This window comes from Oncorhynchus mykiss, chromosome 2, assembly GCF_013265735.2.
Source record: "Oncorhynchus mykiss isolate Arlee chromosome 2, USDA_OmykA_1.1, whole genome shotgun sequence".
NCBI classification, from domain to species: Eukaryota; Metazoa; Chordata; class Actinopteri; order Salmoniformes; family Salmonidae; genus Oncorhynchus; species Oncorhynchus mykiss.
In genome coordinates, this window is record NC_048566.1 from 86787582 (window position 1) to 86803881 (window position 16300).

The 16300-nt window shown below is 39.5% G+C and overlaps 1 protein-coding gene across 1 annotated transcript in view; it reads left to right on the forward strand.

The window, feature by feature from the left end:
* Window positions 1-222: 222 nt before the first annotated feature.
* The window catches only part of LOC110498682 (polypeptide N-acetylgalactosaminyltransferase 18), an 85462-nt gene continuing 69384 nt past the window's right edge, over window positions 223-16300 (forward strand). The window contains exon 1 of the mRNA XM_021575326.2: window positions 223-780. Within this exon, the coding sequence (XP_021431001.1) occupies window positions 540-780 (241 nt within the window). The 5' untranslated portion in view covers window positions 223-539. The remainder of the gene's footprint in view (window positions 781-16300) is intronic.

The window sequence follows — 16300 nt, forward strand, 5'->3', positions numbered from 1 at the left end:
TACAAAAATCGCAGTCAATTATTGATGAAATTGTATTATTACGGTATTGAGACATTATCTTTACCCACACACCAGACAGACAGACAGACAGACAGACACACACACCTGTTCCACACTTCAATGGAATTCCAACGGGTTGATGTGCTTGACTCAGGTGATCTATAAAGCTCACGGCACCTTCCCCTATTTGAAGGACGAGATAATTGTGGAGAACACGCGTCCCACGCGCCAATTGGATTGTGTAATGATCGGATATGCAGTGTACATTTCCAGAGGATTTCATTGGCCGCCTGCGCTGTGCCTCAGATTAATTTGTAGCAGCGGCTTTCAGGTGGTGCCCAGTATATGCAGTACTGAACATTGCATCTACTAATTTACGTTTCTGTGTTAGCGTTGCTGTCAGTCTCCGCAGCTGGAAGGCTTTAGCCCTTTGCTGCAATGTTATAATCCTGCACTGAAGCTACCGTTTTGTCATTGAGTTTTGTAAGCATTTTCTATTGTGGTTGTATGCGCACTGGACCGTATGGAGGGATGTCGCGATGATGGTCTGCTCTAGGAGAACCAAAACTTTGGTGTCGACATGCGTTATTTTGAGTGGCATGACCAATATTGTCTGTCTTCTCTACGTCGGCTGGATCACTAATTATGTGGCCAATGTGAACACCAAAGTCCCAGAGCCCGAACTGGAGAGGAAGTTTGAAGATGACAACAAGGGGGAAACTCTGAAGATTATAGAGCGACTGGACCGACTGGAAAATGTGGTCAACCAACATATCCAAGGTTAGCCTATTCATAGACACGAACTTCCTTTAGCGCATATGGACGATAGTATATTTTGGCAGGGGAGTTTTGTTAAAATCCCCGACGCTTGTTCTAGACTAAATGTTAACATGCATCGCTTGCGGTAAGATTTTGGAAACACAAGGAACGTATATTTCATATCAGCGATAAATAATTTCCAAAAAACAAAGGTTAAATTATAACACACAGGGCCATAACCAGGGTTTGAGTTTTAGTGAGGTCCAAAGGGGTGGGGGTACTACTACTAATAATAATATATATTTTTAGTTGAAGCTCATTTACTGCAATTCTATAAAATATATATATTTTTAATGTTATTTGGACAAGAGCAAAAACAAGAAAAAATGACCCTAGCCATCATCACCTTGGCTGATGTAGGTCCATTCACCTCAGTCTTTCTACAAACACAGGACTAAATTGTCATACTTGAGTAAAAGTCACCCAGGAAAAAAAATGTTTGAGAAAAAAACGAAAACTATTTGGTTTTAAATATACTTAAGTATCAAAAGTAAAAACGTAATTTCTACTTCCATATATTAAGCAAACCAGACAGCATAATTGTTTTACTTATGTTTGGATAGCCAGGAACACACTCCGGCATCATTTACAAACTAAGCATTTGTGTTTAGTGAGTCTGCCAGGGATGTTCTCTTGATACGTGGTGAATTGGACCATTTTTCTGTCCTGCGAAACATTCAAAATGAAATGAGTACTTTTGGGTGTCAGGGAAAATGTACGGAGTGAAAAGTAGATTATTTCCTTTAGGTGAAGTAAAAGTGAAGTAAAAGTTGTCAAAAAATATAAATAGTAAAGTACAGATACCCCCCCCCCAAAAAAAATAAATAAAAATAAAATAATATAAAAAAATACTGAAGTAGTACTTTAATGTTTTTTTACTTAAGTACTTTACCCCACTAGTTATAACACTGAAAGAGGGGAAATCTGAGAAATTATTCACATTTACATTACACGTAGCATTGGTGATTTTTAGAACTGTATTGATTGCATTTTAATGTAGGCTTATAGGGAATATAGGCCATGTGGAGATGTTCATATTGAAACATGGCTGCTTTTTTTTAAAGTTCCTAGCTTGTTTGATAAGATTAGTACATATTTTCTCAGGGGATCCCACATGGTACACCGACTCCAAGTTTAGGAACCACTGTACTAACCTCTCTCTGTGCTTGCTTCCTCTCTCTGTTTACTCTGCTTCCTCCTGCATGCATTGCAGCCTGCCTCAGCCTCACCACTGAGCACCACTAGGCAATATTTTATTTGTTTGTAATTTTTACCCCCTTTTTCTCCCCAATTTCGTTTAATAAGATCTTGTCTCATTGCTGCACCCCACTTCTTAACAACCACTCGCTTAACCTGGAAGCCAGACAGCTGCACCAATGTGTCGGCGGAAACCCCGTTCAACTGACGACCGAAATCAGCCTACAGGCGCCTGGCTCGCCACAAGGAGTCACTAGAGCGTGATGAGCCAAGTAAAGCCACCCCTGGCCAAACCCTCCCCTAACCCGGACAGTTGTACAGTGTTTCCTCCAACACATACATGCGGCTGTCTTTCAGGTTAAGCGGGCAGTGTGTTAAGAAGCAGTGCGGCTTGGCAGGGTCGTGTTATGGAGGACGCATGGCTCTCAACCTTTGCCTCTCCCGAGTCCGTACGGCATTTGCAGCGATGGGACGAGACTGTAACAACCAATTGGAGATCATGAAAAAGAGGAGGATTTTTTTTTTATAATGACAACAGAAATAATATTTATTAGTATGTATTTAATGTCAACAGCTGATCTGAGGGAAGACAATATGGAGTAAACTGGATTTTTTTTCCCTCCCCTGATCTCTTAACAAGACAATCGAGAAAGCTGCTGGAATATACTCTAAATAATCATGTTATAGAAATGTAATGATATTGAACTCAAAAGATGCCTAACCATTGAACAGAGCAGTAGCTTATCTGGAATATACTCTAAATAATCATGTTTCACTAATTATTTACGTAAAAATGTACTTTTGTAGTTTACTGAAGAAAGACCTAGTACTACATTACCTGTAAACAATAGTGAATTATTACAAAATGTACAGTCATTCATCTCAGAGTAAATGTTTTACATACAATTCAGGGATGGCCACAATTGCTCTTGAAGAGCTGCAGGGTTATGCAGGCTTTCTTGTTCAAGCCCAGTTCTACCATACCTGATTCTACCTGTCAAGATATGGATGAACAGCTGAGGTCTTGATGAACAGCTGAGTGGTAGAATCAGGTATGGTAGTGCTGGGCTTGGAAAAAAAAGGCTGCATAATCCTGTGGCTTGTCAATAGCAAATTTGGTAACTCCTGGTACAAACACTGTGACAAATGACAAACTGCTGAGAAAAACCTGTAAAATTCAAAGTCATTAGACTAGTACAAAACACTTTTTAAAGAATGCATATTTACAAATCTGACATTGCATAGGTGCTTTAAATCCTTCAGCTACCAATGTTCTTAGTAATGCTGTACACAGCTGTCCAACTCCAGTAAAAGAGCACACATCCCCACATTTTGTAAATGGCAGTATAAATTTGAAAACAGATAGGATTACTCACAGATTTGGAACAGCCCGTGCATAAGTGCTACTGATAGTGTGCGAAGTAATGTGTGCACATGAATAAACGTAAGTCGTTTGTCAGTGCCACATGGGGCAGCTTGACAAATTTCTCAAATGACAGAGGCACCTGAAAAGGAGGAATGTTTACAACCTGTACAACTTATCGCATGCATTTGTACTGTAAGGATGGCATGCATCTGACGGATGAGGGCAACAACGTCTTTCTTGAGAGTTTGAGAGCTGGTCTCTTTACCGTTCGCACTAGTACATGTCACACTCCCTGTTTCTTGCCACTTGGCAATGCCCAACAAACCCAAATGCTCTTTTAATAAGAGACACCTAATTAATGAAAATAAGCACTCAACTGGTGCGCCTGTGTGTCGGGAAAGGCAGGGTGGTGTAAAATAACAATAGGAAATAGAATGGTCAAAATATCCACTTCAGTAGGCGAACCCAGAGCAGTGACGCTACGACCCCTGTTATAGATACGTCAACTTGACACTACTTAGATGGACAGTCTGGTGATGACAGCATGCGTTCGTTGCAAAAATGTTTTTGTTAATTAACTCAGTACTGGTGGAACGTTTTTCTCTTGCTTGGTAAGAAATGTAAAGTCTAAAACAGTTGATGGGTTAAACGGTTTAATTCATCACATAGCTAACCAAGTTAGCAAGCATGACATTTTCTTTTGACTGCGCACAGGTCTCGCAAGCAATGATCCTTATGTTGTTTTACCTGGATGCTTGTGTGCAATCCGCACCCCTGCTACTTTATACTTGTGGATGGAAAATTCAGGTTTTCGGTAACACATTGAAAAGTAACTTGTGTTCTAATGACAAGAAGAAAATGTAATTGACAGAGGGAGCAAGCGTACTGAATGAATGCATAAATTAAGGGCTAGAATTTGCGCTGGATCTTCTAACCACGATGTATCTGTTCTGGTGTGCGTGTATTATAAATTAGCAACGTGACCGTTTTTCCAAACCTCCCGGAATTTGGTGTATCTAACTGGCTATAATAGCAAACATGGACTTTTGCTATCTTATTTGTTTTAGCACCGAATACAGCAGTTTACACAGCTGACTTCAGACCTATGAAAATACTTCCATAGCAAAATATACCTAGCTAGCTAGTTACCTACCTTTTGCTTCTAATGTTGCACGGTATATCGACGCTTCGTTACTTTTTCGATACTAGTACATGAAGATGGTTTGGTAATAGAATGTGTTACTTTCGGCACTTCTGTCTAATGTGTCTCACGGATCAAGTCTGTCTATTAGCTCAGCCGACCCCTCCACTTACTTGTTGCTATCCTGCACTGGGAGTCTGGGATGCATCATGTTAGCTCCCCACTCATGATGCAGTGAAGTTAAAACACTTTAATAATGTGACACTGCATGTAGAAATGTTAAAACTGTTAATTGCTGTTTGCAAAACAATGTCCATAGACTACAGTGGATGAAGATGCAGGTAGCTTCCAGCTTTGTAGGCAAACTTTCCTTGCTAGCTGACAGATAAAGCTAACATCAATTCACTACCCTGAGACTTTGTTTGTTATAAACCATAATGCAAAATGTGCTGATTTCAAAGCTGATTGCCTTCAAAAACTTTATTCATTCACTTATTTGGTCTCTCTCCCCCATTGCCTCCATGAACTGACTGCCTCGTGAATGAGAGCGCACATTTTTATTTTGTTGATCAGTACAATAAAATAAGTCCCAAATCGAAGGGAAACGGATTGCTTGACATTTGTAGCTCCTTGAAATGAGCTAAAACAAGCGAAATAATGCAATGCATGTGCACACCTATTGAATATGCATTCACCTGTATTGTGGTTAGGCCTATGTTACGTCTTGATTTATCCACTATATCAATAGAGATTTACCTTTCAAATAAGTTATTACCATTATGTAGTTAACTTGGTAAAAACAAATTCAAATTGTTTGTATAATTGAGTCATTAATGCATACATGGCTGTTGGAAAAATATAAAAATATATAGAAATGTAATGATATTGAACTCAAAAGATGCCTAACCATTGAACAGAGCAGTAGCTTATCTGTCTGGATCAAATGGCATTCTGTGACTGGCCAATATGCCTTCTTATTTTGCCCTGGTATCATGTTGGTATCAAGTATTGCGATACTTAACCTGGTATCAAAGTAAATATTCTGGTATCGTGAAAACACTATTTGCTTCTCATCCAACTGGTGTAAGCTAGCTAGCTACATCTGCTAGCCTTCTACTAGCTAGCTGCTACTGTTGCGCAGAAACCAAGTTGCACGTGGTGTTAGAACTCCGAGATTTAGCTGAAAAGATGTTAGCATTGTCATAAATGCTACAAAAAGTTCGTACATGGTTGTTTTTTTTATTGGGCAGAAATGTGCATGTGAGACCGGTAAATGGTGAATTTTAATAAAAATCTGTTGTACCTACAAGCTTATTCAGTCCACATGGATCTAAGTCTAATGGTCACCTCATGGACACTGTAGCCTTGTTTATTCCGACATCTAGATTTTGAGAGGTTTGGGCCAAAATCATTCTGACCACCCTAATGCTTACGACCTTGTCAAAAAATCTGTAATAGTGGTTCTTGTTAACGTTTGGACGGATCATGATGAGGGGAGTGTGTTGTACCTCCACGTTGATTAGCAAATTTTCATAGACATCGGTGTCATATTGGCTTACAGATGATGGCAGGGAGATTTAAATTTAACATTGAGCTCTAACCAATGCATACTATACCGGAGAAACTATAATTCAGGAAATAATGTACTGGATCAAAAATGGGCTTAGGTGGTGGGCATGGCACGGCGTGCGGTCTGTGCGGCTGAATTTTAAAGAATTGTTTTGGACCTTGGCGGTGTAGAGAAATTGTTGCATTTTTAAGCCAATTTCCTGCAATCCTTCTAATTTCTCCATGGAGCTGAGAGACATTTTTGCTGTTTTGAAGCAAATTTCCTGCAATTCAATGCATTTTGCCATGGCTAGTGCCATGGTCATTTGCTCAAACATAATAACAAATTCTATACCTGCTAAATTCATTGTTTTTGGGGAATTTTCAATTCCCCCTCACTGTCTAGCTTTTATTTAGGTGATTTGTTAGTTCTCAAAGATTATCTTTTTAAATCTGTAGGTCCATTATCTTTTCTACATACTTTATCTGGTTTTAGTCGTTTTTAAGTTTACACTGAAAACGGTTTTCCATCCTGAAAATGTGTTTAAATTTAGGTGACCTACTATAAAATAAAATGTAATCAAAACTATTCCATGTAATGTGATTATCAATCTTAACCACATCGTGTTAAATTCAAAGTATTTTATATTGTCCTGTCCAGGTACAGTTAAAGGAGTTAAGCAATGCTTTAAACACCATGCTAAAAGAGGATTAATAGTTTACACTAATAAAACATGATGGACATATACAAATAGCTAGGAACTAGTGCACTTCACACTGGAGGTCAGAGTGCAGAGTGACTCAAATGCTGGTGGTGAGCTGATGAGTAAATTTAGCACTTGGAGCATTTGGCAAGTACTCCCATAGATACACCCCTGTAGCTGGTGCCATGTTATGTTCTTGTGAATGGGTCTGTTTATGTTGTCAATGATATCTGTTAGCAGGGAGCTGAGGAGATCACTTGACAAACTGTGGGACCTTAAAATACCTTTAATGCCTATAGCCTAATTCTCCCCAAAATGTGTAGGTCTATGTCCAATTTTGCCCTTTATGATAAAACGAGAGATGCCATGGAGTTTCACATCTTTGCAGTAGACTATAGGGTGTGTTGGCTCTCGTGTGTGTGTGAGTGAATGTTCATCAAACATTCAGTACATGACTGCAGTTGTGCTTTATGTGTACAGTAGAAGAAATGTCAGGTCTTGCATTAGAAGGTTAAGAATGTTTCCTATTAGATAACACCGAACCCTGTTCCCAAGGCAAGCTGACAGGGAACGTTGAGGCCCGCGCCAAATGATTAAAATGCAGAAGGGTCCTCTCAGCTGCTGGATTGGCCCTCACTAGACCTATAACGCTCATCTTTTAATTAAAGATAAGAGGGACTGCCACTGCAGTTGATCCAGAACCCCCCCCTTGGGAGGTTCATAATGGACTCATCCTCCATAGGAGACAGTCAGTAGCATTTGGGAGTTATGACCCACTCCACACCCACCTCCTCCAGAGTAGGGGGGAGGATTCCTCGTGCATAAAGTATGCATGTCTCACTCTTACCTAAGCAATGTGTCACCAAGTTTGTAAAAAAAAAATAGTGTGTAAAAAAAACCCATCAACAATAACCTTCAGTCATTGCATTTTCATCTCTTATCAAAATGAGTAAATACATTTTCTCATTAATATTGTATTTTTCAAATTATCATTCTCAACTTTTGTATATTGTCCCATAAAATAACCTGTACTCTTATTTTTTTGTTTCCCCACGACCCCACTAACAGTCACAACCTCAACTTTGAATACCACTGCTGTGGAACATACATCAGAGCAGACTGTGCATATTTTTTTCATACGTGCTGTATCTAAGAACTAGTTGTTTTTTTACCAGTGTAATAGTGCAAAGTAAAACATTTTGGTGCTATATATATATATATATGAATGTTTGATATATTTATTATATATATATATATCAAACATTCATATATATATACACACACATATACAATTTTGGTGATACAGTTAATGTGACAGCTTTCATAAAGTAATCATAAACTTAACAAAGTAATCATTGCGTAAGGCGAAAGCACACTTTTTATGAAACCAGACCACACAGATCAGGGCATCTACATTTCGCATGGTCCCTTCCTCCAGTTTGTAAGATAAGTGTCAGTGCCTTCTGCCTGAGAGGGGCTTATTTCCTCAGAATCCATTAAAAGCAGGGAGTCCGGTTTTCACGCTTGTCTGAAATGTCTGATTACATTGTCATCTGAGAAGAATGACACGGTGCGGCAGCCTGCTCCGAGTTTGTATCCTGTGACGAGGCAGTGCTTTACTTTATTTTATTCATTTTTTAAATATTTAGTGAGGCAAGTCAGTTAAGTTAAGAACAAATTCTTATTTACAATGACGGCCTACCCCGACCAAACCCTCCCCTAACCCGGATGATTGTGCCAATTGTACGCCGCCCTATGGGACTCCCGATCACATCCGGTTGTGATACAGCCAGGGATTGAACCAGGATCTGTAGTGACACCTCTAACACTGAGATGCAGTGCCATAGACCGCTGCGCCACTCGGGCTTGAAGCGGATGAGGACATTTCAATTACCAGCACATCCTCCCTTATTGAGTCTGACATAAACTGATCTTAGTTCAATTCACTCTGTTGGTCCAGATTTAGCAGAGGTCGCCCTGGAAACGCTCTGGCCATAGTTACCACACTGATGACTCGCTCTTGCAGCACACATTATTCCTCAGGTTTCAAGTGCCACTTGCAAACATTCCATTCAATTGCTACTGCAATATGCCTAGAATGAACTATCTAGAAAATGACCGTCTCTCACCAACATTTTAGTTGCCCATGGATTCATTACAACAGTAGTGAGAGCTTCAAAATGAAATGGGAGATTGAGTATTATAAACTGTAGGTAAAAGTGACTGAGGAAAAAGGGGGGAGCAACAGGAAAGCAGCTGATCGTTTGTTGTGTCTTCATGGAGAATAATGCTGCATCGAGCAGAAATGATGTTTTCTTTTTCATTCCATTTCCTCACTCCTACTCCTAGAAGGGATCAGCATGGTGTTGGAATACTATGACAATCTTATCAGGGCTTTTTACATTCATCACTTTCAAGTGCGCTGCAGTGCCAGTAATTTATTTTGGGTCAGCTCATTATGTCTCTTTTGCTTGACTTGTGTAATTTTAATGTGCCTGAGGAAGATCTTTGCTACTTTGCCTTGTTTTTCAATGCATTTGTATGGTTGCTTTAAGATGACACACAACACCCTTTCACATCATTTCATTCTCCTGGAGCCTTTGATTGGAAACTGAAAATAAGTCATAATCACAAAGGAGATCTGTAGAAAGGGAATGCTGTGGTACTTGAAATAGAAGGCCTATGTTTTGAAAGGTCTTGATTTGGCTGTACAGAGAGCTTTTTTCAAAAGAAAATAAGTACCATCTTTATATCAGTGCTGTGAAATAATTTGGTATTATTTATCGACCCTGCCAAAGTTCTATCAAAACCCTTTTCCAGCCACCACAGTCATAGACTGTTCTCTCTGCTACCACACGACGAGCGGTACCAGAGCGCCAAGTCTAGGTCCAAGAGGCTTCTAAAAAGGTCCTACCCCTAAGCCATGAGACTCCTGAGCATCTAATCAAATGGCTACCTAGACTATTTGCATTGCCCCCCCCCCCCCCCCCCCCTACGCTGCTGCTCTCTGTTTATCATCTATGCATAGTCACTTTAATAAGTCTACCTACGTGTACATTTTACCTCGACTAACCGCTGCCCCCTCACATTGACTCCCGGTACCCCCTGTATGTAGCCTCGCTATTGTTATTTTACTGCTGCTCTTGAATTGTTTCTTTTATTTCTAATTTTTTTAGGTATTTTTCTTAACTGCATTGTTGGTTAAGGGCTTGTAAGTAAGAATTTCACTGTAAGGTCTATAAATGTCTACACTTGTTGTATTCGGTGCGTGACAATTTTTTTTATTTGGTACTTTTAATGATATGACCCATTTTTATACATGTACATAGAAATCCTTTAGGATTGCACATTCAGCAAGTCACAAGCAGAGGATGCTCCTTTTGATTCCATTTTCCCTTTCACTGTGTTGGTGGCGCTCATAAAATGCATCATACCTTCAGAATTAGCAGATAGCCCATTTGATATCCATGTAGAGTTTATTGCATACTTATTCCATATTGTATAGCATACTAAGGAGTATAATGATACCAAGTTGTTTTCTGTATCATTTACGTTTCACAGATCATAGGTAGATCACAAAAGCTATGTATAGGTTGTGATTTTCTCAAATAGTTTGATACAAATGTAAAAAAATATTTCAAACATTGTTCATCCCCTTTTAAGTTTCTATGTGAGAATTGCCAGAACATTCTGAGGTACCAGAAGGAGTAGAAAATATTTTTGGTGTGGTATTGCCCATGAATAGATAGATCTGTATTTCCTATTGAGCTGGGACTTAGATTACCTCATTCCCAGCTGTTAATGAGGAGAGGGGGTTTGTTAGATTGTGAGACCAGATGATACGCTATGTTTTCCACTTGTAGGCAACAGGAAAGACAAAGGAAGAGTGGGATATCAAGGCCGTTCCCTGTTAATCTCGCTTGATTGGTCTATGATTATATAGATTATGATGCGAGTGCATCCCTCCACATTAAGGTTGACACCGATCCGACTGAATCCAGTGATTACAAGCAGCTAGGAGAAATGTAAAGTTCAATCTTGTTTCTAGCAAAGTTTTTCTCTCATTACAAATATGAAATGCCTTGTGATGGGATTTGAGAAGTAAAGGTTATAAGGGAACTGTTAATTTCCTCCATTGATGTGTACATTAAAATTCCGTTCTCCTTTAGAGGTCAGTGATCAAATTAGGCTCTCACAGCTGGATATACTGCTGAATATGCACAATCAAAAGATCATAAAACACGTGTCTTTTTTGACTAGATGGATTTCACAGTAGATTATGTTGGGGTAATCTGGCTGTGAGATGCAGATGTGCTCAGCAAGGGAGGCTTTGCTATAGATGCCCCCAGCCTGTCAACTGTGAATGTTGCTTGATTTGAAAGAGAACTAGGCCGTGAACCATTTGATTCCATTGAAGCTGTTTTTAGTCGTTAGTGCTAGTAACTCCCCATGGTTTTATTATATTCTAACCGTGAATGGCAAATAAACCAGGAGGAGGTTTTTAATGGGTGTTATGCTTCTGTTCTAAGCTCTCACATGCTATCTCTAGCTCTGTAGCTGAAGCTAAGGCTTTTCTCTTTGCAGTGTACTGGATAAATCTGCCTGTCCACCCATCTATGCTGCACTGCACTGATTATTGACAGTAATCCCCATAGTTAAATTTTTTTTTTTTAAATAACTTGATGTTTCACAGCCAGAGACAGTAGATTATTGTTTTGTCCAAATATATGGAGCGTTTTCTGAGAAGTCATTCTGTAAATCGTGAAGAATCCAAGTTCCCAGCTCAACAGACTATGTTAATAGAAGTCTCTCTTGCTGCTAAATGAAATAGTTTCTAATTTTCCATTGGCAATGAAGTATTTTTCTATGCCCACAAACTACCCAGGACCACCAGAGGAATGATTTGCTTATTCACTGTGTAAGGCAGCATATAAAATACAAAGCAAAATTCTATAAATTAGATTCTCTGACCTATAGGGCAAGCAGAGGATTACTTATTTTTATACTGCCAGTATACCAAAATACTACATTTTAAAATGTTTCTATGAGAACATTTGTTCTACAGAAAAGTAATTGCAGAAAAGCATTCACTGGCTGGAACTTGCATTCTAGGGAAGTTAATTGTGGTCAATGAGAGGCTGTCTAGAGGGAGAGTTCAAAGCCACATGCCCAGAGTGTGAATGAGTACCATGGGGACTGGATGGTCAGATTATCTATTGACCCATGGCAGCTCCTTGATGATGACAACCTTTCCTTGTTCTGAGCCTCTCCTTGAGGGTTGGGCTCCAATGTCCCTGCTGTGGCAGACTGTGCTGTGTGGAATTAGTAGATTATGATGTTAGATCTGGCAAACAAACTGACATTGTGTATAGTTCATGGTTTCTTTTTAAATGGTATTATTGTTTAAGATGTAAATATCAATCTGTTAAGATTTAACTTAATTGATTAGTTAGTTCATTGATCTTAGGTGTTCAATTGTGCCTTCAATTTGACATGAACAATGTTGTATGGTGCTTCGTACTTCCTGTATGTATGTCCTGTATGTCAGGTCTCTTCTGAGCTCAGACAAACCAGCCTGTGACTGTCAAGCTGTGACAGTAAGCACATTGACAATAGGAGGGGAAGAGGTCTGTGTTGGTTCACTCAGCATCCCACCATAAGTCAAGTTCAGCGTGGTTGAAAAAGAGTAATTTCTGTGTATGAAAAGAAAAATCCACTTATTCTGAGAGAGCCAGATTAATCATCTGAGTCTCATGAACACACCGTCCTGCTCCTCCTGCTGTCATGACTTCTACCACAGATTGTGAGGGTGAAACTGCTATTATATATGGTTCACAGATGAAGCCCAAACAGCACAGGGCTATAATAATTACCATATTCTCTCCTGGATTATAGTATTAACCTTGTAATTAGAAGCAATGGGATGTAACTCCAGATTAATTAGGCAAACAGAGAGAGCCTGTGTGGAGTGCTAGATAAACCTGTGAGAAGTGCGAGAGTTCTCTCATCTCTAAGACTCATCAGGGATAAGTAGCAGCGTACAGACCGGGATAAAGTTGAGAGGAACAAAGCAAATGACTAAACAAACACGCACGCACACACCCACATGCCTACCTACTCTCGCCCACACCAGTCTCAACGTCAACAGTGAAGAGGTGACTCTGGGATGCTGGCCTTCTAGGCAGAGTTGCAAAGAAAAAGCCATATCTCAGACTGTCCAATAAAATATTAAGATGGGCAAAAGAAAACACACTGGACAGAGGAACTCTGCCTAGAAGGCCAGAATCCCGGAGTCGCCTCTTCACTGTTGACATTGAGACAGGTGTTTTGCGGGTACGATTTAATGAAGCTGCCAGTTGAGGACTTGTGAGGCGTCTGTTTCTCAAACTAGACACTCAAATGTACTTGTCCTCTTGGTCAGTTGTGCACTGGGGCCTCCCACTCCTCTTCTGGTTAGGGCCAGTTTGCACTGTTCTGTGAAGGGAGTAGTACAGTGTTGTACGAGATCTTCAGTTTCTTGGCAATTTCTCGCATGGAATAGCTTTCATTTCTCAGAAAAAGAATAGACTGACGAGTTTCATTAGAAAGTTCTTTGTCTCTAGCCATTTTGAGCCTGTAATTGAACCCGCAAATACTGATGCTCCAGATACTCAACTAGTCTAAAGAAGGCCAGTTTTATTGCTTTTTTAATCAGTACAACAGTTTTCAGCTGTGCTAACGTAATTGCAAAAGAGTTTTCTAATGATCAATTAGCCTTTTAAAATTATAAACTTGGATTAGCTAACACAACATGCCATTGGAACACAGGAGTGATGGTTGCTGATAATGGGCCTATGTAGATATTCCATTACAAATCAGCCATTTCCAGCTACAATAGTCTTTTACAACATTAACAATGTCTACACTGTATTTCTGATCAATTTGTTTTAATGGACAAAAAAAATGTTTTTCTTTCAGAAACAAGTACATTTCTAAGTGACCCCAAACTTTTGAACAGTAGTGTAAATTCTCCCCGTAATTCTCCTTTGTTGTAACGGCGCAACAAGCAACCTTGTTTCAGAGAAAGATGTATAATACTATACATCCTCCAATATGTATAATCAGTTACATCATCCAATTAATATGCTATTGTACGACTGGGTTAGATGTATGACACTATGCATCCTATAATTCGTCTCATTTTGTACGACTGCTATTCCATTCATAATGTAACGTAACATGTCATACTAAATGGAGGGTCACAGATTTACATACAGACTAATACGAATTGCTCTGAGAACACATTGCAATATATTACGAGGTAGCTTTGACAGCTTATTTTTCTGTAACGGATGGAAATGGGACCAGGTTAGTAGAGCCGTCGGTGAATAGATGAGTTCGAGAGCTACTCTGTTCTACACAGGATATAGCACAGAGAGAATGAGATGTCCTTGGTCAAGTAGGAGTGCCTACTATAGGCTAATAGCCAAAGAAGGATTATTTTCCATTACCATTACATTTTCAGACCTGTTTTTGTGGATTGTTTTGTTTTCCAGGAGCTTCTAATGAGACATGGCTCATAGCATCACAAGATTGTGCGGTTTGATTTCCTACCGAGAGAATCCCAAAGGCGCTATCATTATTCTATGTATACAGTAGTGATAGCGCGCCTTAAGAGCAACATCCAGAATATTGTATTCTATGCTGTGTACTGCTCCCATGAATGCATACAGTGTATTTGGACAAGATAATGAGTAAAAAAAATATATTGGACATTTATGCTAATCTAATTTGTCTTACTGGAATCAAAAACAATTCTGGCGATGCCTTCAAGAGACCCTTTTTGCCCTCCACAAATGAAGAAATAATTGCCTGTGACATGTTTTGAATTGCTGCAGAATTGTATTTGTCCCTGGAGTGGCTTGAGTCAGCCTTTACCCTGTTAAGGAAAATATTCCTCTAACCACAAGAAAATGCATAGAAAGTACACACCCCCTTCAACTTTTTTCACATTTTGCTGCCTTAAAGAAACAGGAAGTGTGCGGCGACTCCCCCCCCATTTCTCCAGTTTTGTCTCTAGCACTTTCACAAATCAGCTTTGGGTGTGCGGTAGATTCTGCCTATTACCTGCCTTAAAATTAAGACTAAAAAGGATTACATTTTTTCCCTACAGATCTACACAACCTACTCCATATTTTCAAAGTGAAAGAAAGTTACAGAACATTGGTGAAATTAAGAGAAACGGAAGACGTCTCCACCGCCCTGAGCTTAATACTTTGGTGGAAGCACCATTTGGCAGCCATTACAGCTGTGAATCATTTTTATTACGATTCTACCAACTTTGCACAACTCTTAGGGCAACATACAGTAAAGTACACTGAGTGTACAAAACATTAGGAACAGCTTCCTAATATTGAGTTGCACCTAATTTTGCCCTCAGAACAGCTTGAATTCGTTGGGGGCATGGACTCTACAGGGTGTCGAATGTGGGAAGCATGTTCACACCATTCTTAATACACACAGGAAACTGTTGAGCATGAAAAACACAGCAGCTTTGCAGTTCTTCAATCAATCAAATGTATTTATAAGTCCTTTTTACATTAGCAGATGTTACTAAGTGCTTATATAGACACCCAGCCTAAAACCCCAAACAGCAAGCAATGCAGATGTAGAAGCATGTTATTGACACACTCAAACTGGTGTACCCTGGCACCTACTACCATACCCAGTTCAAAGGCACATCAATATTTTGTCTTCACCCTCTGAATGGCACACATGTTTCAAGGCTTAAAAAACCTTATTTAGCCTGTCTCCTCCACTTCATCTACACTGATTTTGAAGTGGATTTAACAGGTGACATCAATAAGGGATCATAGACTGACCAGGTGAACCCAAGTGAAAGCTACGTAATGGAAAGAGCAGTTCCTAATGTTTTGTACACACACTGTATATGCATATTTTTTGTCAAAATTGATAAGGCTCAGTACATTTGGTTGGGAGTCATTGATGGACAGCAATATTCAAACCTTGTCTCCGATTTTCAAGCAAATTTCAGTTATGACAGACTAGACTACTCAGGAAGTTTTAACACCTCTTGGAAACCCATTCTGGTGAGTCTTTGGCATACATTGTTTTGCAATTGTCTTGCTGAAAAATACAACTTTATTCCAGGGTTAGGTTTTCAGAAGACTTGAGCTTTGCTCTTTTCATATTTATTTTGATCCTGACAAGCTCACTAGTCCCTGCCGACGACAAGCATACCCGTAACATGATGCTAGCACCACAATACTTGAAAATACAAAGTATCCCTATCCATCAATGATCCCCAACCCAGTTCACTGAGCCTGAGCAATTTTGACAAAAATGATGGATATATGTTGCCCTAAGAGGTGCAAAGTCGGTAGAATCTTAACAAAAATGATTCACAGCTGTGATGGGTGCCAAAGGTGCTTCCACCAAGTATTAACTTGAGAGTGGAGACTTATCCAATTATGATATTTCAGCTTACATTTTTACAAATTTACAAAAAGTAAATGGACCGTCCTG